The 23,868-nt window shown below is 40.4% G+C and overlaps 1 protein-coding gene across 2 annotated transcripts in view; it reads right to left on the bottom strand.

Annotated features, from left to right (window-relative positions):
- The window catches only part of megf6b (multiple EGF-like-domains 6b), a 54,124-nt gene that overhangs the window by 15,481 nt on the left and 14,775 nt on the right, over positions 1-23,868 (bottom strand). The window contains exons 5-11 of one of the 2 annotated variants that reach the window (XM_034218980.1): positions 11,812-11,934; positions 5,523-5,645; positions 2,888-3,013; positions 1,824-1,946; positions 1,312-1,434; positions 1,063-1,200; positions 752-874 (exon numbers count right to left, since the gene is read on the bottom strand). In XM_034218980.1, the coding sequence (XP_034074871.1) occupies positions 752-874; positions 1,063-1,200; positions 1,312-1,434; positions 1,824-1,946; positions 2,888-3,013; positions 5,523-5,645; positions 11,812-11,934 (879 nt within the window). The remainder of the gene's footprint in view (positions 1-751; positions 875-1,062; positions 1,201-1,311; positions 1,435-1,823; positions 1,947-2,887; positions 3,014-5,522; positions 5,646-11,811; positions 11,935-23,868) is intronic. The other variant, XM_034218981.1, reaches the window with a different exon arrangement.

Below are 23,868 nucleotides of genomic sequence, written 5' to 3'. Positions count from 1 at the left end.
CTGCATGATCACCTGAAGCCCCGCCCACTGTTTAGTGAGCTGCATGAGAAACTGACGGGCTGTCACCAGAGAGAGGTAGAGGAAAAGAGAGGATCCGTTTCTCCCGTGTTATTATTCAAAGTTGATGTAAACTTTTGAATAATGTACTTTATCTACTACAAGCAGTTTGTTTGAATGTAATAATTATGTTGTTTGTTGTTTGTGGAATCATTTATTGAAAAATGAATCTGAATTGTTCGATCTGTTACGATTATAAACTGAAGCAATATAAAAATGACTCCCATTAACTGAGTTTTAAACATCAGCATATCCGGTCATAGTCCGGTAATTACCTGCTAACGAAAACTCTGCGACACAATTCTTATTATTATTATTGAAACGGTAAGTTTCAAATTTGTCCGGTAAAATAAATTCTGTCCGGACATTTGACCGGCGAGAAAAAATCCTAGCGGAAACCCTGGCACTGGGCGGGTCACGGGTGTTACCTTGGTTGGTTATTGGCTAATGGTTACAAGCCAAAAATCGTTATGACATCATAAAGTGGCCAAAATCTGATCAGCTTATCAGGTTTTGATATAAATGGATCAGGACAAAAAGGGAGTGAATCTTTTTTCCTGAAACTTTCAGAATCTCTTTACACAGAGGGGACACATGTTGATGTATAACAGACGTGAAAAAGTGGATTTTGCATAATAGGTGACCTTTTAATTGTCAGTGCCATCCACACTTTCTGACTAGGAGTTAAACATACCATCACAGCTACATCCGTCTGAGTTGAGTCTGTATCCCGCTGAGCAGTAACACTCGTAACCCCCGGGGTAGTTGGTGCAGTCCTGCTCACAGCAGGAGCTCTGCTCTGCACACTCGTCCACGTCTGCCAAACACAACAATCACAGAGAATCAAATCATGAATCAAATGTTGGGATGTGATTCTCTGCTCACTGAGAGACACGTTTTATGAGTTAATGTAAACTGCTCAGGTTTAACAGTCAATTAAGGTCAAAGTAAAGCATTGAAGCTAAAGTTTCTATACAGTTACTGTGAGTAGTGATAGCTTCTTACCGAGACAGGTTTTGAAGTCGTCATTGAGTCTGTAACCTTGGTTACAGGAGCAAACAGGTCCGTTGGTTGAATGCTGGCAGTGGTGCGAACAGCCGCCGTTATTTTGCTCGCAGCTGTTTACGATCTCCATCTCAATTTCTTTTCAGTGACAAAAGAGATATATTGTCGTTAAATTATAAAAATATCTTGTAGCAACTAAATGTAAAGTTTGTATACATGAGATAAAAGGAGGAAGGGGTTAAAACTGACTGTAACACTGTTTTCCATCAGATCCCAGCTCGTAAGCAGAGTTACACACACAGGCGTAAGAGCCCAGTGTGTTGTGGCAGCCGTGAGCACAGTAGGCCTCTGCTTTCTCACACTCATCAATATCTGCGACAAAAATAGGTCAAATTAAACAAAATTGACATCTAATCTGTGCATGTTCAATTCTATGTTTGCACTTCAAAATAATCTGAGTCTTGATAGAAACCGATGTTAGAAACATTATCTGTCAAGTACTTCTTAAAATTACTTCTCAACATGTCAAACCCGTTTAGTAGATTTATGAAACTTTCAATTTGATCACACAATATTTGTCAACAGAGAGGAGCTTTCTAAAATTCAATGGAAATGTAGATTTTATTTCAATTTCTCTTGTGTTTCCAATCAACATGGATCGTTTCATTTATGAATCACCCTATAAGTGTATAAATTGCCACTACTTTGCAACATAAACCATCTTTATACTGTATCTATTATCGTGTTACAGGTGATTTTACCTTCACATGTTTTCCCGTCCTCAGCCAGGATGTAACCAGCTTTACAGTCACAGTGAGCTTTACCTCCATCAACCCGACACTGGTGCACACAGCCTCCGTTCTGTTCTGCACAGGGATTCTGCACTGTAACATGAAAAGCAAAAAGCAAAAACATAAATCCACCGCTGTCAGTCAGGGGAGGGGACACTTTTGGGGCATTGTCATAAAAAACTCTAAAAACTGACATCTTAATGCGGAGCAGGTGGAGAGATTTAAATTCACACTGCCATCCTGCACCTCCACCTCATCTCTTTACTGTTCTCTCTGCATAGTTAGTGTGAGTTTGACTTGTGTAAGCCTGTCAAGCATCTGGAAGAATCTCAGCTCTGCAAAAATTTGAGGAATCCACTCTCAGCCAACAATTACACAATTAAAGCATCTGAGAGAAAATCATTTAAAAGACATATATGTATAATGTCATACACCTTAAACACCTGAACTACGAACATCCATAACATTCACCTGTTTGCAACTTACACATTATGTATCACTTGTATATAGACTCTTATGGCACTACTTATATTCTATTGTATTGTATTTACTTGCACAATTGTATCTGTTTTATTGTGTTGCACTGTTGGTGGAGCCTGGGAACCTAAGATTTTCATCGACATAACTACACTGTAGCTATGAACGAATGACAATAAAAGCCTTGAAACGTTGAAACCCTGAGGGCAGTGCAGTTCAATGATCATGGAGATCTAGCAAGGACATCTAAATACTCATTTCAGAAAAAAACAATGAGGCAGACTGCTGTGATTCACTCCAATGTAATGTCTCATCGCATGTCAGTGAATCCTGCTCCAGCACAGACATCCTGTCAGATAATTACAACTGGCAGCAGATGCAGAAAATGTGTTTTTAATGCTTTAATCAAATCTTGAGAATCACACCTTCATAATCTTCCAAACATATTCAGTTTCCTTGGCTCTCTTTCCTTCTCCTTTTATTATTCCTCCTTTCTGTCTTGTGTCATGTGTTGATGTGTGTTTAGTGTTGCTTTACACCAGAGTTCGGGCACTCACGTTTACAATGCTTGCCGTCCTCGGCCAGCCCGTAATTTGGCTTGCAGCGACAGCGGAAATGAGCTACAGACTGCTGCACACAGTAGTGCTCACATCCTCCGTTGCTGATGGCACACGAATGAATGGCTGAAAAGGTTAAAAAAATAAAGGAAACATTTTGAGACAGGATGAAGGCCAGAGGAAGTTAAATTAAGAGACAGAAAGAAAGGCAGTCATAGCTTTATGAGAAAAATCCACTGTCTCCGCAGGAAAACATCAATGCCCATAAAGACAAACTGCAGTTTTATGTTAGTCTTACAATTGAATTGATTTGACTTTTGATTTGCTGTCACATCCACAGGAATTTTTTTCAGAGAGGTCATGAACGCTGTGCTGACATTACTACAATCAGCGAATACCTCTGAGAATTGCTTTGCTCTGAGCCACAAGAAATCCATCACCACAAAAGGGCCAAAAATCACAGAGAGATTTGAATGGCAGGACCTCTGCGATGGACAAAGCTCGTCCGCTGATGAGATTGAGGGCAGAGCCAACTCAATCATCTTCCCCATCCAGGCTTCTCTTCTTCATGGGAATTGAGTCAAAAACGGTCAGTCAAAGACCCGGACTCAATGCCTTCAAGGAAAAAAAAAGGTAGATGCCGAACAGCCGGGTGCTATCAAAGACGATGTTTTTCTTGCTTCAAGGCAGGAGTCAAGATTCATCCATCACAAGTACACGTCAAACCACAGAGAGCTTTCCAGCTCAAATATTATTCAGCCTCACACGAAGTGTGTGGGATCTCACCTCTGCTGGCAGATCAAAAGCTGGATAAGACAAACAGAGCTTGAATTAAATGTGAGGACATCTGCTCTTCTTTTTCTCCCTCACGCTATGGTCATACTCAGTGAAAATACTGTTATTCTCTCATGAAGAAAGTAATAATTAGTTATTGATCTATTGGTGGACATGCACACATTTTGCAGCTTGCCTCTGCACGATATGAACATTGCAGCCTCACAGATAAGCTCCACCTGGAAGTCTATCCAGATGTGGGCTGCGATTATTAAAGTAATCAGTAATTTCTTTACGCAACAGCTGTCACACGAGGGCCTCGCGGGGACAGTCGGGTCCCAGCTACAGTATCTGTTAATAAGACAATGAAACCATTTTGCTTTATGAAGCCAAGAAACACATAATGAGTTCCACTCTAAATGTCAGGACACTCTGTATACATTCCTGACTGCTGACACTGGTGCCAGGTTTATACTCTTTTCCCAGCTATTTCTGAAAAACCAAATTCTAATGTATCTGGCATGACAGAAACAACATACAGCTACAGCAGAGGTCAAGAGTGGCAGGATAACACGGAGATCTGTGCAGATCTCGTGTGAGTTTATAATAAAAGGGAGAATTTAATGAAAGTAAATCAATCCTTATTTTTTTACAATCTCTCATAATACTTGTGATACTTTGTTTAATTTGAACTAAGTACAGTATAGCATGTGGTGAATCTTCCATTGTATATTTAAAAAAAATTTAAAAAATAAAATCAAAGATTAAGCAGTGAAGGGGATTAAGGCGTGGAACAAGTTCAAACAAGGGTCAGTTTCTAAACCCAGAGAACAGAGGCCACAGTAAAGTCCATAACTTAATGCATCTAAACCTGTTAATACATTGAAACAATAAAGACATGTCAATATACTGTAAGTAAAGATGATGTAGTGTATGTAAGTATGTTGTTCAGAGCTAAAACAATCGGTCAGTTCATCAATTAATATGGAAACACCTTGTGCCTTGTTTTAAGATTAGGGAGAAAATAAGATGACAGGAAACTAGGACAGAGAGTTGGGGGGGCGACCTGATGAAAAACGATTTTTAGGATCAATTATTGAGACCTCATTGGACTTGGAAAAGATGAAGACCATTTTGAGCGATTTTGCCACATTCTATGGGCCAATTAATACATCAGAGTCATCCACTGTTTAACCAATAACGACATTACCATTACGTTTGAGCCTTGATGCTTGAGGAAATATCAGATGGAGTAACTCCCTCCCAAGAAAAGTATCTTTTTACAAGTTATCCAATCCACAGACTGTATCTCAGTTTGATATTATTACCAGCAAATATTGTTTTAATCATCTCACAATGGGGCTTTGTATCAGAAATCAAAAGGGGTCTACTGCAACCTCAAATATAATAATAATAATAATAATAATAATAATAATACATTACATTTATAAAGCGCTTTTCCTGGTGCTCAAAGCGCTTAAATATGTGGTTTACATGATTAAAATGCCCATGTAAAAAAAATCGTATTTGGTGGAACGTTAATGAGATGATGACGGAATAATATTACACACAGTAAATACTTACAGAGGAGTTTGTTCGAAACAGTGTTCCAGTGTTTATGTGAGTTTTGAACAACTGGAGCCTAATCACAAAGGGGAAACTTTGCACGGGTCAATACTATGTATCTAATTTAATCAAAGGAAGGATGAAACCTCAAATCAAGCTGCGATGGTAACGTTAGTCACAGTATGCTAACGAAGCTGTAGCAGGGCCAAATGTCCTGAGTTGTATGCCCTTGTACAGACTGCTGACCTTTTTCCCAGCTTGTAAAGTGTTAGCACTTAGCGCTAATGTTCCTTACCGATGCAGGTGCGGCCGTCCACATGCATGCGAGAGCCCGGGTCGCATTTACAATGGTACGAGCCCCTGGTGTTAACACATCTGTGCTGGCAGCCTCCATTATGAACCTGGCACTCATCAATATCTGTAGGGAGGGAGGGAGAGAAGAAGTGGACAGAAGCAGGCAAAAGGAGAGAGACCAAGCACAAATTAGTGCAATTTGACTACATCCTGTCTTATTATGAGAAAAAATTGGTCACAAGAATGAAGCCCAGATGAGCTGCCAAGCTGAGGCAGGAATTTAACGCAGGTCTTCGGAGAAAGATGCACTCCAAGAGGAAAGGAAATGATAGATGAGAAGGGAAAGTATTCTATAAGTGCATTGCAACTCAAACAAACAAATCCCCCATGTGGTAACAACTACTGAACATTTAAACCCAAATTTAAATTCCTTAGCTTCTTTTCAAAGTCCCTTGGGTGCTGCAAACATATGGAAACTCAAATCAGAGGATGCAAAACATACACATTCCTCTTCACCGATCGTTGAGATTATAAAAAAAGGGGGTTCTTCGCCGGGGAAAGTGGTGGTGAGCCTCGTCATTTGACCCGATTTCAAATGAAAGAAGCTGTGTTCCTAAACAACTTATTTTAGGGGTCAGAGACTGATAATTTGTTTTCTGAGTTACCCATCAGACCCCCTGTGAGATCAGAGCTGATAAATAAAGCTCTGCTCTGTTTGGACTTCTGCTACCTAGGCTGCCTTCATCATTAGGAACATTAGGACATGAAGTCTGACCCCTTCAACATTACTCAAATGATCATGGAGGAGGTGCTGAAAATAACCCTGACTGAAAATAAATGGTGTGACACATTAAAGAGGTGAGTGTGAATGTCTTTTGGCTGCTGCATGATGTCGGTAAAAATAGTATGCACATGAGAAAAAGGTTATTAGTCAGCGCCAAGTTTAATGTTTGGTTAAAACATTTCTTGTTTTAGGATGGTCCAAACTCCACGCAGCTTTTTCAGCAATAATAGGTTTCAAGAAAGTCAAAATTCTAGTGAAAAAATACCTGGTTTTATAAGCTTGTTTAATTATATCATTAATTAGGGTGGATTATTACCCTTATGTAATTGTGTCAATTTTAATGTGATGTGTTTATTACTATCTCATCGCTGACCACACAATCTGTGTTTGAGGCCTTCAGGCACTGTGTTGCAAACAATGCTTTACTGAAAATAAAAGGCCAAAAATGTGTTCTCAGCATTCATTATCAAATCCCCTCCCCCTCAAAGAATAATAGACAACATTGAACCAGAATAATTTGCAAATAAATACATGCATACAGTTGCCTTTATAACGTATAATCGCCTTTCAGTGTGTTTTTTTCTCAGACAGTCCGAAGACATGCCATGTTAAACTGCCTAGATGTCATTGTGACTGTGATTGTTGCATGTGTATATGTGTCTGTGCTAGAGAGACAGCAACCGTGCAAAGAAGAACTGGGTGTAGAAAATGTATAGATAGCACTTTTGGTGCTAATGAATCTAAAATCTGAATTTAAAATCATTTAACATATTAAAACATACTTATACTAAACACACGCAGCAGATACGGAGCCACATTAGCACATATTTGGCATTGTGCTTCTGGACACCTGTCTACTGAATGCCCAACTCTCCTTTTAGCTCCTATTTTGGTCTCCACCAACTGAACTGAAGGCAATATCTTTCTCATTGGCTGCTAAACTGTGTCTGTCTGCTGTTTAGTTCTGAGCAGTGATTTTGAAAGACCTTTCTCTGATAACTACTGACTGTTACTGCTGTAAGACGAGGTGGATGAAATAAACTGAACCAATACAATAACGATACAAACAACTTTAAATATAGACAAGATTTGAACGATGCTGCCTCTCTTTGCAAAACTTTTGCACTGATGATTCGTTATAGGTTCACCACTACAAGCGATCCCTTTCACACATTATACACACACATTTCATCCATTGTCAATATAAAACTTGTGTGTGGTCAGTGGTAAAACAAAGATAAATTCATCCTTAGTTTTACTCGTACAATGGGACAAACCTCATGTGAGCATCATCGAAAATGGTATTATAAATCAAACTGTCCTTAAAAACGTAGTGCTTAATGTGCTTCACAACAGACTGATTCTACCCTAGGATTAGGATAAGAACCAAACTGCAGTGAATGAACATAAAGGGACTTTCATTTACTTGCCTAATGGTTCCAGTAAAACCCTTTCCAGACATCTTAATTCAAGAATATCCTACGGCTCAGCCCATCTACTTCCAATTACATCCAACAACATTTTCAGATATAATGTTGTGGCAGAAATGAGCTTTTAAACTTTCCTCCTCTTTGTTTCTCAGCTGCCAAACTCCGGCTCCACTTTGTCCAGGAAAGCTGGCAGAAACCCTCCCTTCGTTTTTCCATCCCTGCCGCATGCCGTCCTCTGGTTTGGTTAGTCATGAAGCGATGCAGCGCTGTGGAGCTGCTGATCTTCTGTAGACTCCAGCACACAGCGAAGCCCCTCCAGGCTGCTTTCCACTTCCAGAACATGATCCCCCAAACAGCTCAGAGCCAAAGCCTCCGCAGACGTTGGCTTATTCAGAAACACATCAATTCACTGCCCGCAACCACCTACAGCACAGTGCATTCATCATGGAAAACTATTCTGGTCCATTTCCGAAAGGTGATTTGTTGGTTCACATAATACATTATTTTAAATAGCCATGATTTATCTTCAAAAATGACATCTACCAGCAGATCCGAGGGAGGATTATGAGCAATACGGTTATAAGTAAAACATGCTTCATCTCGTACATTTATCCCCAAGCACTCTTGCCAAACATGAAAAGAGTCATACACATATTGACATAATCTGGTGAGAGCTATCTGGTATCTAGCCTTGGTTGGGTTTGCGATACTACACACTTTTCCTGATTCATAGCTCATGTTTCATGGGCTCTAATATTTGTAAAAGCAGTCCTCCCCTTCTCTGATCAGAGACAAAGTGCCAGACAGCAGACTGAGCCACGGACAAACTCTGACTACTGTGCGTTACTCCCTGCATTCAATCTTACTGTATATAAACTTGTTGCATGACCAAAAATGTATTTATAGCATTGTAGTACTGCTGCGACAGCTTTATCTGCATTTTGGCAGTGAAATGATCACCTTACCTGCTGCCGGGGGGGGATGTCTGTAGCCATTGTATCCATGGTAACAGTGTGGCCTATAGCAAATCCTCCTGTAGTAATTCTGTGGATAGTTTGCTGCAGATGTCAGGTATGCCATCGCTTCAATTAACACCAAAAAGAAAATCCACTGTCCTGAAGCCATGGTGGCAAATTGAATGCCTCACAGAAAGGTTTTACAAAATATTAAGGTAATTAAATCGAACTTTTTGTCAAGCAAATTTGCAATGAAAAATTAAATGAATGACCCGCTCTGCAGGTGCTGAATCCTGGTCTGATGTAGGGTAAATACTTCTTATTGACTCTGCCTCCTGACTTTTCTCTGCCTTCCTCCATCCCCCTCTCCCTTTCCCCCTCCCATCTAACCAAACTAAATCTCCATCACATTAAAGATCCTCCTCTCTCTCCCCTCTCCCCACACTAAAGGTATATCCAGTTGTCTATGAATTACACATAAATACCTCTGCATATTTCCCAGCCAACAGTGATTGATGTCTCTCCCTGAAAGATGTACACAACTTTACAGGGCCACTGCATTTTTTCAAAGACTAGTATGCGATAAAGGGGCAAGATTTATGAGTGCACATCACTCTGGTGTTGGAGCATAAAGAATGTGAACAGAAGAGTATGTGCCGTCTATATTTTTCCTTTGATATATATATTTTTTTAAATGCCACTAAAGGAAAGCCAAATGTAATAAGTGCCAGACATTCAATCCAGTGTTTAATATCTAAACATCTGAGAAAGGAATGAGCCTTGCAGTGAAATCATCTATTCAGGAGCTAAATACTGTGCGCTCTCATGATCTGCCAACACATGCACACAAACACAGCAGCAGCACTGTGACGGCACGTTACAGAGCTTATGAAGAGCAAAGCGTGGTCATGGTCAGCATCATTTCCACGATTTGAACAGAAATGGCCCTTAAGAGACCTCTGCGGGATACAATGACTGTAAGCTTCACTTCTTATGACCTCTCTTTTTAATAACGCAAACTTAAAGCTCCTGAAACATACACCTGTATAATCATTACATCAGGACACAAGCATCTGAGAAGTACTCAAGCTCAGACAGACCAGCAGAAAGTGATACACTGTGTTTTTGTCTCAGTGCATGCCAACTTCTTCAAAAGTCTGCACATAAAATGCATATTAATGCACACTTTAGAATCATGTGGACACTGATGCCAGCCAGGTGAGGAGTAAAGCAGCTCGCTCAGGCATGGACGACATATGATAAGCCTGGAGCCATAACTTTTTGAAATACTTTGCCAGGGTGATAAAAAAACAGAAGGTACTAACATTGAAGTTTTTTTACTTTTTAAGAAAGTCTTTCCGGGAACTGTCCTGCTCTGAGAGGTAACAAGAGCATCCAATAGCTGCTGATTTTGGACCTAACCCACACACCCCTAGAGCTCACTCTCAGGACAGGTGCCAAGCATGGGCACACCATTACTCCCACCTTCACGCTCGTATTGGTCTGAGCATAAAGTTCATTAAGCATGATGGCTAAAATGTTGACACTGCTGCACTGTACTGAGCTGGACTGCAGTCACTGTTGGCCTCTTCCACTTTGATCATTGCCATTTGTATCAACAATGCTTATTCAACGGGAAAAAAAGTATATATGACAAAAATATTGCCTAAATAAAACACATTTTGAGGAGCTAAAATCTAGGGAACTCTCTAAATGGGATTCATTTGTTGATTCAGTATTTTCTTTCGTTTTTCTCGGCACTGAACAAAAGATGCGTTTGTTTGTCAGTGCCAGCAGTCGCATATTAACATCCCAGAGCAGATGTTTTTCATCAAAGAAATTGCCCGTTGCCAAGGACAGTATTCCCTCAAAATAGTAATGTGGTTGTGTGCAATCAACTGCCGAGAACCTTTTTACTCCTAACAGCTCAATGAATGGATCTCGTCTCTCATCCAGACTTAGCAGACTTTGTGCGTGAAGCTCCCACAGCTTCAATGTGTCATACCGAAGGAAAGCTGATCACTTTCTGCAAACTCAGCACGCCACACATGCAGCGCTAACTTAAACATCCACCACATCCATCCTGCTTCTTTTACTTCTGTTAATACTACTACCAATTACAGACAATTATGACATTAATGCTGCGGTTAGCTGCGTTCTTCCAACAAACACCAGTGGCGGAGGGCAGAGAGCTATGAAAGCCAGCTGTGACAACGTTCCTATCAACCTCTCGTAATAACCGTGACCTGGATCCCTCTGGTTCATCCAGCAGACAGCCATACTGCAGAGCACTCTGTCCTCTAGGCTTGGCTACTGCACAGAGGAATCATTATTCTGATTAAAACACTATTGTGGAGATATTTCCTAATCAGAAACGTCAAACCTTGATGGATCGAAACGGGAATGTCATGGGAAAATGCTTGGGAAGATGCTCAGTTAAGATGAGCAGTGGTTCGGGGATGCTGGGCCTCTTGATAGTAGCTGTGCTTTCATCCACTGACAGTCGTGAAACAGCAGAAGTCTACATAGTTTTAACATCTACAGTGTAGATAAATAAAGAAAGAAAGGAAGAGGGCTTTGATAAGCACTACACAAAAAGTACAGATGAAGATGATGGCGAAAACATACAGTTTGAAGGAGCACGATGTTGTGATGTTTTGATGGAAAGTTGAAGGACAACCAAGCAACCCATTCAATGGTTGCTGCGATATGTCATACAAAATCACATTCAATGGTGTCTTCAGAATGGTGAAGATTAATCTTCTATGAAGCATGAATGTCTGAGTAGGTTTCAACCACCCACAGTTATGATATGTAGGACTAGGAGCCACAACGCCAGCATGGCTTAATAATGTAATAGTATAATGGATGTTAAGTGGAGTATATGGACACCATTTTTTTCAGCGCTGGGGTTCACATTACATGCAGTCATCTCAGGCTGAGCAATACTACGACTTGTTTTAGAGGTGATTTGTACTTGCAGAATATTTTGAGTGTAGTGATGTGAAATTCAGGTTTCATGTGGTCAAAAAAGCTAGATCCGAAAGCATGAAGACATCATAGGTGTAAAATATGATAACTTGAACCACAAAAATTGGTATCATTTTATAGAGGACTTACCTTGACATGTTTTTCCCTCTTCATTCAGTTTCTGTCCAGGAGGACACCTGCAGTAGAAACTTCCGATGGTGTTACAGCAGAGAGCCTCACAGCCGCCATTGGTCTCCTCGCATTCATTAACATCTGATGGGACGAAACAAGGGACAAGTTAAATCTGCATTTATTTGAACAACAGCCAAAGCAGAAATGGAAGAACAGAGAACAGGAAAACCACTAATGTTTTGGTAAAAACAGCATGGAGATTCTAGCAGTAAGGGTAAGGAACAAAATGTGTCTTCCTTTTAATGTCAGTCTGGTTAAGTTTGAAATGTTTTCCAAATTTGAATCTGGATCTGGTTTGTGAAAATGTGGAAAGTGCCTGGAAATTCACGAAAATGACTGCGGTAAATTGTGTGCGCCGTTTCCATCTTTAAACCGGTCTCCTTATTAGCAAATTAAAGGAAAATAAAAAATGGAAAGAATGCACAATGTATCCAAAGAAGTACCAACATATAGAAAGTAATACATTGAGTTGAACAACAGGAAATATGTAATATTTATGCATTGTCAGTTTACTTGCTGACTTTTGCACAAACCAGAAATGGCTTTTATCAATCATGCAGAACCTCCAAAACACTTCCACCGGGAGCTTTTCTATCTCATTTCCATCAGCTAATTATCCTGCCGAGGCTGTCATTACCCAGGCGAGATAACGTCTTTCCTTCCACGTCCCAAACTACACATAATGACTCGGGTCAGATACAGGTGCTGACAGCTCACCATATACTATAATTTGAGCTGCAGAGCGTCTGCATAATGAGGAGATATGGCAATTGAGAATGAAAAGGAGTAATGAGTTCACTGCTACACGGGAGTCTCGAGACACAGCTCTACATTGACTGCATTAATGTTACATTTTGTTCACATGGGGGTTAGTCAGCATAGATTATGCTCACAGTGTAGTTTTAAACTTGATGAAACTTGGCTGTTTAACTTATCATGTCAGCAGAAGGAATCATGGACTGAAAACCAAAAGCCATGGAGAAAATTAGGAGGGAACACTCACTTGGCATGCCAACTTTCTCCATGTCCACAAAAGACGAGAGTCACAGAACGGAAGAAGAGAACGAACGCAGAGAAAATTGCTTAGAGACATTTTCCCCCCGCAAGTAAATGTTGGTGCATTGCAATGCCAGGGTTTACCAGCCAATTAAACTATTTCCCTCTCAGTTTATAACATCTGGAAATGTTCACACCAACACTGATCTCTTTCAATTGCCAAACATTTAAAAAGTAAACAGCATACAATACGCAATATAAAACAAAAGGTTGACATTTGATAAACATTTAATTTGACTATGAAACACAAATCGATGTAATACTCTGATCCTTGTTAACCAGACTAGATAAACTACAGCTGAAACTCCACTTCTGATTTTGAAGAGCTTTATTTAACCAGTCTGTATCATGGGGTGAGAGAGAGTGCCTGCCTTTTAGTACAAATCATTAGCATGCTAAACAAAATATAGTAATGGCAGCAAGTTTGAGGGAAAACTATGAAGAAGCAGCAAAACTAAAGAAGGGAAGTGACCTTGGGTCAAGGGCAGGATAAAAGGGATATCTGCAGCACGAGTGTGTTTGTGTTGTGTTCAGTGTGTGTTAGGACATCCTTCCCCCCTCTTCCCCCCCGAGGCCAGACACCTGTGTGGCAGTTTGAGCTGGGGTCTGCACAGGGTCAGCGTCACGCTCATCCTTCTCCCAAACTTTCTGCCCAATAAGCAGTCAGGAATGTTGAACTGCTACAGGTCAGAACACAAAAACGCAACACTGGAAACTGAAGGTCTACAGCGGATCAATAAAGTACCATGTTTTTATTAAGAACAGGATGTGTTTCTTCTCCTCCAATCAGGTATTGAGTTCAGCCAAAGTCGTGTTTAGAGGGCAGAAGAAACTCATTAGAGGATAACCACGCACAGGCTTTATGTTTTTGATATTAAAACCAACCTTTGTTATGTGCTTTTAGGAGGTTTTAACTGTATTAGTTTATTCTCTTCTTTTGTCTTTTCGTGTGGAAAAACCATAAAAAGTTCTAAAACTCTGCCAAAACCAAAAAAAGAGAGATGCACCAGTTTATTGTGTATATGTGGTTGCAACATGGAAAGCTAAGCGACTGCTTTATATCTTTGCTACACAACATTAACACTATGAACCATAAAAGCATTTCCCATAAAGCATTCCAAATTTCAATGTTAAACTCAATGACCTGAGTCTGGGGGTTGGAGCCGAGGCTGCACCTTCACCTGACTCCAGGGGGCTTTTCGTTATGTCTGCCTCACTCATCCATCAATCCGTCACCAAGCTGAACCTCCAGCAGTGTGTGAGTGATCAGACACATCTAAAGAGCGAAACAAGAGCTGTAGCCTCCTTCACAGAAGAAGAATGATGTTTTCAGATCAACCCCCTCCCCTGAACATCACATCACCAAGGTTTCTTCTGCCTGACCTGAGCCTCTGGGGGGTCGCTGCACACGTTTTTCCAAAAGGAGATCAGATGCCTCAACCTAAATAGTGTGTATGCAGCCCAGTCTATGCCCCAGGTCAGGGTTTAAAGTTCAAAGGTCAGTGTCAAACCCATGTAGAGAGAATCGCATGGGACTGTTTCACCAGGTGTTGAAGGATGGCTAACATGAGGATTCCTTTATAAAATGTTAATTTAATAATACCTTGAACATAGAGAACATTTTTCTAATTTTAAGTTTAAATAATAATGATTCCTATAATTGTTCTTGCTGTCTGTACCAGTCCCAAACTCAAGTGGTTACAGCAGTTTTAAAGTTGAGCTCAAGCTACAGCAGAGGGATAATGACACAAATCCTAAATCTCCTAAAAACAAGGTAACTTTGAATATGAACAATGTCCAATAACCCATTTAATGCACAATATTAAGTAGTATAAAATAAATGTACTCTATCCTCCGGCAGTGGCACAGTCAGTAGGGTCTTGGACTTTGAGCCGTAGGGTTGCCGGTTCAAGTCCCCGAACAGACCTAAATATGGAGTGTGGACTGCTACTTGGAGAGGTCCCAGATCACCTCCTGGGCCTTGCCGTGGTGCCCTTGAGCAAGGCACCGGACACCCCGGGCGCTGTGCAATAGCTGCCCACTGCTCCTGGTACTAGGATGGGTTAAATGCAGAGGCCAAATGTCACTGTGTGTGCTGTGTGCTCTGCATGTGTGACCATTAAGGAGGGGTTTCATCCCTCCCATTCTATTCTATTCTTTAACTCGTCAAAAATAATATTGTCAGTATTAAAAGCTTACAATATAAAATCTTTGTTAAAAAATAGAAAGTATTTATTCTACTTTATATTTATTTGGAAGCTTGAGTTTGTGGTTTTGTATGTCATTGCAGTGCAGTGCATAAAAGGGGTCCAACAGTGGTTCCCCACAGCAAATGCCAAATTACTGGGTTTCACTTCTACGCACTACACTGATCATAACAAATCAGGTTGTGATCGACTTACCACCTTTCCAAAACCATTTCATAAAAGAATCCCTGGAAGTGTTTCTAATATGATATTCTAATATGAGTTTCTGTACATTGTTCTGAAAGGATAACAAACCTAGTACCCAATTTCTCGGAGCTGTTATGTCTTCACGTGTGTGAAAAATAATCAAACGCGTACAATATGTATTCCCCTGTAATGGACAGTCAGTTCCAAAGCAATCGGGTGGAGGATTAAAAAGAAAACTCTTCAATTCTGCAAGTTCAGCTGCAGCCATGCTCTGGGTTTACATTCCTTGTCTGACTTCCTGCGATAAGGGTGACAGCCGCTGCTCCTAGGACGGCAGACGCCAACGTCTCAATAGACCACTGAGGGCCAACAAAAACCACCAGCTCTCTGATATCATCTGGGGGTGTCAAGGTCCGGAAAATTGCAGTATGCATTGAGGGATGAGGAGGGGGGCGCCGAGGATAGCACAACCTTTTTTTTCCTTTTTCGCGCCCTGATCCAAAAGCCTGCTGGTTTGCGTTGCTAGTGTTCATTCCCTGCTGCCTCACAGCTGCTTTCATTCACCAGGTGCTAAAGAGATGGGGATTGGCTGGAGGTTTCATTCAGACGACTAACCTGCACATGTGAAAGCGGGACGGTTCATCTCACCGACCAACGAACCAACTATGAACTGGAACTGACAATTTACTCTTTCACAGGAAACTCATCCTCACCTTTGACCTCCAGCATTGCCGACCATAAAATGGTTGTTTACGGGTCTTTAAAAGTCAAAGTTGCATTGGTTAAGACTCATTTACTTATCTCTTGCAGTAAATAAAAATGTTCAATGTTTTTATTAGTATTTGGACAATTTTTACATTCTATTTCTTTTTTAAATCCTCTTAAAGTGATTATTTTTATATTGCCTTGTGTGCCATTTATATCTTGTCTAACTGCCTTTATGTCATATGTACAGCACTATAGGTTGCCTCGTTGCTCAAAGTTGCTGAACAAATAAAATGCCTTTGAAGAGGACACGTTTCTTTAATTCAACACACAACAAACAAAACAGATGAACTGGTGCTCACAAACGTTATTATACATGTTATTTTATGGACCCTATAACTTATGGTTTCTTCATGGATATTCTTTCTAGAGGTAGATATCCAAATAATCCAAAAGGTATATTTTGCGGTTTGGTTCAATTTGTCTATAGTAAGTAATTTAGCTCGAGGTATCCTTGTAAATGACTGAAAACATTGGTTGGTCAGATCCTCAGACGAGACAGTAAACACATATCAAACTACAGGAGACAATCATTTGATAGGCTGTCATTTTATGAAGAATTGACTGACAAGAGGATGCATTTCTTTCCTTCCTTCTCATTACGGCCTCAGCTCAAGTTCAACATTGCCCCCTGCTGTTAGCTCCTGCTGCGTCAACAAAAGCCCAAATGTGCAGCTGGATTTTTATCAAATTGACACTATGTGATTCAGCTCTGTTCTCATTCATCATTTAACTAAAACACAGCTATAACAATATCATAATTTGAAATCAAGGAGGACCACACTTTAGCTGTAAACGTGCCTGCTCTAGTTAAACATCTTTATATCGGTTCACCGCACAGCTCTGATTAACAGCAGAAAACTATGTATGCTGTATTAAGCATCCAATAATTTCCAGCCCTTAATCCAATGTGATGTCATCTCAGTGCTGGTGTTGGGTACGAGCTCCTTCCTAAAGCCCTGTAATTGTGGTCAGTGTGGCAGCTGAGTTGTTTTTAAGTGGCACTATCATTCGGACGTGGTGTGGCTTTCACGAAACCGAGTTAAAATATGTCCCCTTAATGACAAAGCACCAGCCACACACGGACCTCTGTGATGTTTATCCACTGATCTTTAAGACGTTCGTACCTCCTTTCACAAACCTCTGATGTTTCCATGAAGTAATTAACAATCTGTTCTAACTTTGGAGAGAAAAGGCAGACCAGCATTAGGTAAAAGGGGTATTACAGTATACACAGTTTATAGTTTGTTTTCTTTTTTTAAATACTTTTTACTAAGGCATTAAAACCAGGACACATCTCAGTGGTGAAGCGTTCTGAGCTGCTTAATCTCTAATTACTCTAAATATACTAAAATAGTACTATAGTAACACCCTCCAGCTTGTTTCTTAAGTATATCAATTAATCAAAAGAGGAAATCATGTAGAGCTGCAACGATTAGTCAATGAAAAGATTAGTAGTTTAACAGGAATGTATTGTTTATTTTAAAGCCAAAATGATATATTTATGATGGTCCAGGTTCTCAAATGAATCGCTTTTCTTGATCGTACATTGTGGTAAATTGAACGCAATAAACTTTTGGTTAAACAAAAAAGGCAAGGCAAGGCAAGTTTATTTATATAGCACTTTTCAACACAAGGCAATTCAAAGTGCTTTACAAAAAAGACATACGATGATACGTCTCATTGTACTCTAGGATACTGTAATTGGATTTCTTTTTACTGCTTTGTGATTTTTATAGAACAATTTAGTTACCAATTAACAGAGAAAGTAATCTGCAGATTAATTGTTGTTGCTACGTTAAGTAAATGCTTTGCTGTTCATCATGTTTTTGCTCTTTTGACAAGTGTGTCAGCCCTCTCAAGTCAGCTGTGGCGGACACTTTGCTTCAATTGAACGTTTCTCATGTGAAAATGCAGATTAGCGATATCTAAATTCTCTGCTTATCTTTTTTTATCAACAGATGCTTTTTGTTTTTATTCACTTCTTCACAAGGCATGTGTTGACAAGAAACTCCAGACAGGCGGCAGACTGTTGTTCTGAGAGAGCACAGGGATGCTGCTGGATTATTCGGCAAAAATATAAATCAAGCGACTCGTAGTCTCTGTACAGGCTATTACCCGCCCCACTGAGCTTTTGATTTTATTATTTGTTAAAGTTTTAGCCATGTGAGTTATGTGCGACATCAAAGGCACAAAACTCCAGTGTTGGGTTTGTTTAGTGAACATTCTGCTCCACTGAGTCCTAAACTCCTCTAATCCCTGTTGTGATGATCCAATTCACTGCACAGCAAGGCGAGTGTGTTTCATACACACACACTTGAGTGTAGGTACTCGTGTGTGTTTATGTGTTAAAGGAAACCCCATCCTTAAGAGCCAGCTGCTTCTTACAACTGTAAGCTTTAATTATGCACATGTCTTCACTACAGCTCCTTCATTCCCAGACACAGGCAGATCAAATCACCTCGGTAAGTGTCACAACTCACAACGCTTTGTCACCAGCCGTCATAAAATGGAGATCTGAGTGTTGTGTACTAGTAGAGACAATCGTAAAGAGCCTGTTTTGACTGTAATCATTACATGAGAGAGAGCAATAAATCTCGAGAGACGTTTGTCCCTTTAAACCCTATGGAAAGTAAAAGCTTTCCGACGTCTGTCACTCATTTTTACTGTCAGTAAAAGTTACAGACATCACAAAAAAAGTAGACCAGCTGTATAAACCAGTGCATGTCTTCAAAATAACATTTTATGATCTACACAGGAGGAAAAAATACCTCATGGTCCTCAAGGGATTGCCCTGTGACCCTTTGCGTGTGCTCTATCTGCTCTACCTGCTTGGACCTGTCTTTCCCAACTCTGACCCTGGAGTATTGAGCGCCCTCGACAACACATGGAAGCCAGCAGGAATCCAAAAATGACTTGTTGTGGTTTCCAGCCTGTCTCCCTCTCGGTTGAATGTGTGAGATATGCTGCTGTGGTATGTGTGCAGCGGATGGAAATAGCTCAGAACCTTTTACCTGCGGGGCAGAAGGTGCCAGATACATCACACACTGTCACGCTCAAGGTGTACTGGGGAGGAAAAACATTGTGTTCCTGTTCATTGCTTTTCTTGTTCAAGTGTGACACTGGTTTTATAGTTGTTCAAGGTTGAAAGGAACAGCAGTCAAATGAACATCCCTCGGCTAAATCTAATTATAAGGCTCTGTTTACGGCACCTGCTCAAGCAGCAATGTGATGAGGTGGTTTATTCCTGACCTTGAATGAATTTTGTTGTATTGTTTTCATACGCAGCATGGCACAAATGTAGTGGAAAAACTCAATTGAAGCATCACACAGATGAGGCAACATACAGCAAGATATTCAAACAGTTTTCAGCACATCGAAACATAAGATGTGTACACAGTTTGGGAATCACAGATCAACAATCAATAACAATTGAGAATGTTAGTGCAGGTAAATTGAAGTCGCACTTGCATTTGAATGTTTGGAATACTTCATTTATGATTTTCCATCTGCGGATTAGGCCCTTAATGTGTGGACATATTCATTAAAGCTGCCTCGAGATGATCTTAAGGATCAATAAGGGGTGATGATGGCAGATTTTAATGGATCGGTACTACAATAATCCTGATCAAATGCTAACCCTTTCTTTGATAAACTTTACTGTGTCTTGGCTACCTTTATGACCTCATACTACAAACTCTGATTTGGTTTTAACTTAGCTTTAATGTTCACATTTGTGTTTTATTAACACATTATATTGTTATTGTCATTATATTACATTATAGTTTTCCACAAATATAAAATGGTGTGGCTAAAGCAAAAAGGCAAGCTAAACCAGTCTCCACCGAGATAAGAGCCCAATGACAGTAATGGGATTGAAAATCTGTTTTTTTTAAAAGCCTTGACATGTGAAAGGCGACTGACCCTGTCTCATTACATTTCTTTCAGATAATCATTTGCTTTTTACACCTCACGAAACATAATTTAAGCGCGTGCATTGAAGGAGAGCGCACTGTTGAGTGAACGTTCCCCAAGGCTAAGTTGCTTCCATATGGAGATAATACCCAACAGAGGAGATAATGTCGTAGGTGGAGGAGAAACAGAGGTTAGAAGTTAAATGTTTTGCTCAGTTGTATACACAAGGAGCTGATAAGGAGGAAAAAAGGCAGATTTGGTAACGATAAGGAGTTTCAGTCGAGTTAAAAGGTGCTGGAGAAGAGGAGAATTGGACATCACTGGCAGATGAAGGGATCAGTCCACGCTGATTATTCTTCTAATTGTATTTTGCAAACTCTTGTCACTGCCAATTTACACAAACTAGATGCCCTCGCCCCCAGCCAGACGAGGAGCGACCTTTCATCAGGAATGCTGTAAAGAGCCTAATGAGACGGGTGGGAGCCCAGTCTCGGCACAATTACAGGAGATTAGGGTGCTCTGCAGGATGCAATGGCAGGTAGATGGGCATGGATGTACCCCACTCTTGGACTGCAACCCACTCCCTCTCATTAGAGGTGGCTTTCCTGACTTCAGAGGCCGTTCTCTCTTTTTCCCATAGTTAAACCTAAATATCTCATACTGTTTCAGGATGGGACGGCAGCCACTGTAAAGAGGAATGACGGACTTTAAGGATCTGTGCTTTTGTCTACTATAGGGAAGGCAAACATACGGAAAAGCTAACTCTTCTCTAACTTCTTCATTGTCAAAGTCACTGCTAGTTTTGTGTCAAACAAGAAAATGTGGACCAATTCATACAAAAAATGCTCCATAACACTACCGGCGGTCAAAGCCTATACAAATACATTTTTAAGCAAAAATAGAAAATATAAGCTGCTTTAAGACTCCTAAATGTGGTGGTTAGCTACTTGAATCTCTCTGATGGTCAACCTAATATCTTTGATTTTGGGACTGTGTTGGTAAAGCCACAAAAAAAAGAGCTTTTGGCATAGTGTACTACTTTCTGCCAATTGTATAGACTAAGGGTTTAAACTATAATTGAAAAATATACAGACAAATTATTCAATACTCATAGAATAGTTAGTTATGGTCTTATCAAATTATTTTTCACAATGAGACTACTATATGTCTACTGTTTATTTCTGTACAGCCCTTTAACTTCCCTTTACTTATCCCAGGCTTCACTCTCTTTCAGAACAGAGGTAATAAAATAAAGTATCAGAGGAGTTTAGGACAAAGAGGGGAGAATGTGTGAGAAAACCGTTGCTGGGAGCTCCTTGTTCCTCTGTCACTGCCTACGTCTCTATGGCCTCCTTCATTTTCAGCTGCTCTGGAAGTCACGCTTTGCTGCCTGCTAACAATACTCAGAGAACAGGATTAAACCTTCAAATGGCAAAAAACGAAAACATGTCAGTGGCTCCAGTCACTGAATGGCCCATTTAGAGTCCAATGTATGGATGATGGGAGGGATTGTGTTGTAAAATAAAATCTAAGCATTACCTAAACAATAGTCAAGAATAGAAGATTGTGTCACCACCTAACTATGTTTACTGCTCTTAAAAGAGCTCTCATAACAACATTTTTCACATTCTATGTCTTTTAGGTTAGAAGCTAAGATGTCGTAAGTCTCTCCAAGAAAAGTAAAAAGGCAGACTTCAACCTGTTCACAGCCACTTCAGCTGCAGCCTGTTAAACCCACCAGAGAGGAAAAGGGAAACCCAGAGAATGATGTAGACTGCCTGTGATCCTTGTAGACATTTACTATCCCATTATCAGTCATTTGACTTTTACAAGTTTTCCTCTCCCACTTAAAGAAATGCTCTAAATGCTCTATGAGCAGATAAAACAAATGTGTTGATCGTTACACAACAGTAATATAACTTAATGCCCTGATGCCCAACACCTTACGACCTCTCCGTGGACGATGGACACACCAATCATGAGTGACAAACGGCTGCAGCTGGGCATCGCACAGCTTTACAAGCTCATGGATTAACCCACTAATTGTTAGCTCTGGGTAGCTGACCACAGAAACAGACAATCATGTGAATTATGGTGTAAAAGTCTTTCATCTCAGCCAGCAGTTCACAGATTTTATGGACAAAAGATTGAGAAAACAGGGAAAATCTAGGGTGTGATATTCCTGGAATCCTCTCTGTGATGAAGCTGCCAACAGTGTAAGTGGATTTAAACTCAGTCACAGCTTCTTCGTAATCGATTACGTGTTTAAGAAAATCACAACGCTATACCTGTCAATCCATACGTTTTCCACTGTAGGAATTTAATAAAACATAATGTGAAGCAAATCAATTTGTTATGGCTTCGCTTCCAATTTTCTCCTCTGGCTTTGGGGTCGCGTTACTGGAATTATGTTCTGGCACGGCTTGGTACATAATACTAAAAGTAAGTTCCTGCTCTCAGGGGTTGCTGGCAGATCTGCTGATCATTATTGTAAAAGCAGATGTGTTGTCGCATCAAAAGAAAAGCTACAACTAACACAAACGTAGCCCCTATTTAACCTTAACATCAATCAGGAGAACAAAAAGAGGAACAACAGAGAATGCATGTTGGACAAACAAAGGTGTCCAGGCCCTCATTAGTGTTTGGAGGAGGGTGGGGGAGGGCCATTTTACAACGAGTAGTTGGAGAAGTTGGAAACAAAAAGGTGGTACAGAATCAGGGATACATCACAAAGGCAGACAATGCAGAGTAAACATTAAAATGAGCCAACAAGCCAAATAAACGTGAGCATCTGAGCAAACTTAAAAACTACAAGTTGCTGGACGTCATTTGGGACCACCAATAAGATTTCACTTGACTCTCTCAGCGAACATTTTCATGTTCGTTTTTTGTCTACTTAACAACCACTAACTTGACCAGCCCATTAAACATTAAGGGTATATACGTAAAATATCAGAGGTTTGTAAAATACAGTGGAAAGGCAAAGAGAAGTTAGTACCTCACAAAGTACCTAAAGGTTCAGGTTGAAAGAAGCCTCAGATTACAGGTTGTTAAATGCCTGCAATGGAAATGGTCTACACAGCTAGTTTCACATTCTTTGAGGCTGACATGGACATATTCATGTTTGGATCTCTTCCACCTGGAAACAAAACTCAGAACGACGACATAAACTTATATTGTCTTAGTGAACAAAGAATTTGATATAATATCAGCCAGACTGGCAAATTGCCACAATGGGCGTCAAATATTTGCTGTGCTAAGGAAACTGTCCGGCTGTAAGGACCAGGGCATGCATGTGTGTTTCATTTTGAAGCACTTACTCGCTAAACTGCTCAGCATGGAGGTTCCATAAATGTGAAAACCCTTCAATGGGATTTATTTTTACAATGGCGAAGGTCCCAAGACCGACATACTGAAAGCTCCTCTCTCATCACATTCCTCACCCCTAAACATGAAGGCAGCAGATACACTATATATTTAGCCAAAGAGTCAGCGACGGTTTCCTTGCTAATCAACTGACAGTCAAACTTTTACCCTTGCCAGAGTGAGTAAGCATGTGTGCAATGGTTTAACCATACGGTAAACGGATGTTCTCTTTTACTACATGGCCCCATGCAGACTTCCAGCTTTTAAAATGACAGATACCATCTGTGTCACTGCTGCTGCCTCCTGTCACTGTCAGTCTCTAAATGGCTTGACGAGAAGCCATGATGATAGAAGTTACCCTGGATTTTCAAATAGGGTTAGATGTCGCATAGCCTTCCCGCTGTTCATTACTGCTGAGTGCAGCCATGGAGGGTCGAGTCAGCTCTGAAATGGCACAGACTGGGTCCACATGCTGCCCTGACCTCTGACCTCTCTGCCCCCTGCAGTCTTTAGCGCAAGG

This window comes from Gymnodraco acuticeps, unplaced genomic scaffold (assembly GCF_902827175.1).
Source record: "Gymnodraco acuticeps unplaced genomic scaffold, fGymAcu1.1, whole genome shotgun sequence".
In the NCBI taxonomy this organism is placed as follows: Eukaryota; Metazoa; Chordata; class Actinopteri; order Perciformes; family Bathydraconidae; genus Gymnodraco; species Gymnodraco acuticeps.
The sequence above is the reverse complement of the archived record's forward strand: the minus strand, read 5'-3'. Positions and strand labels throughout refer to the sequence as shown.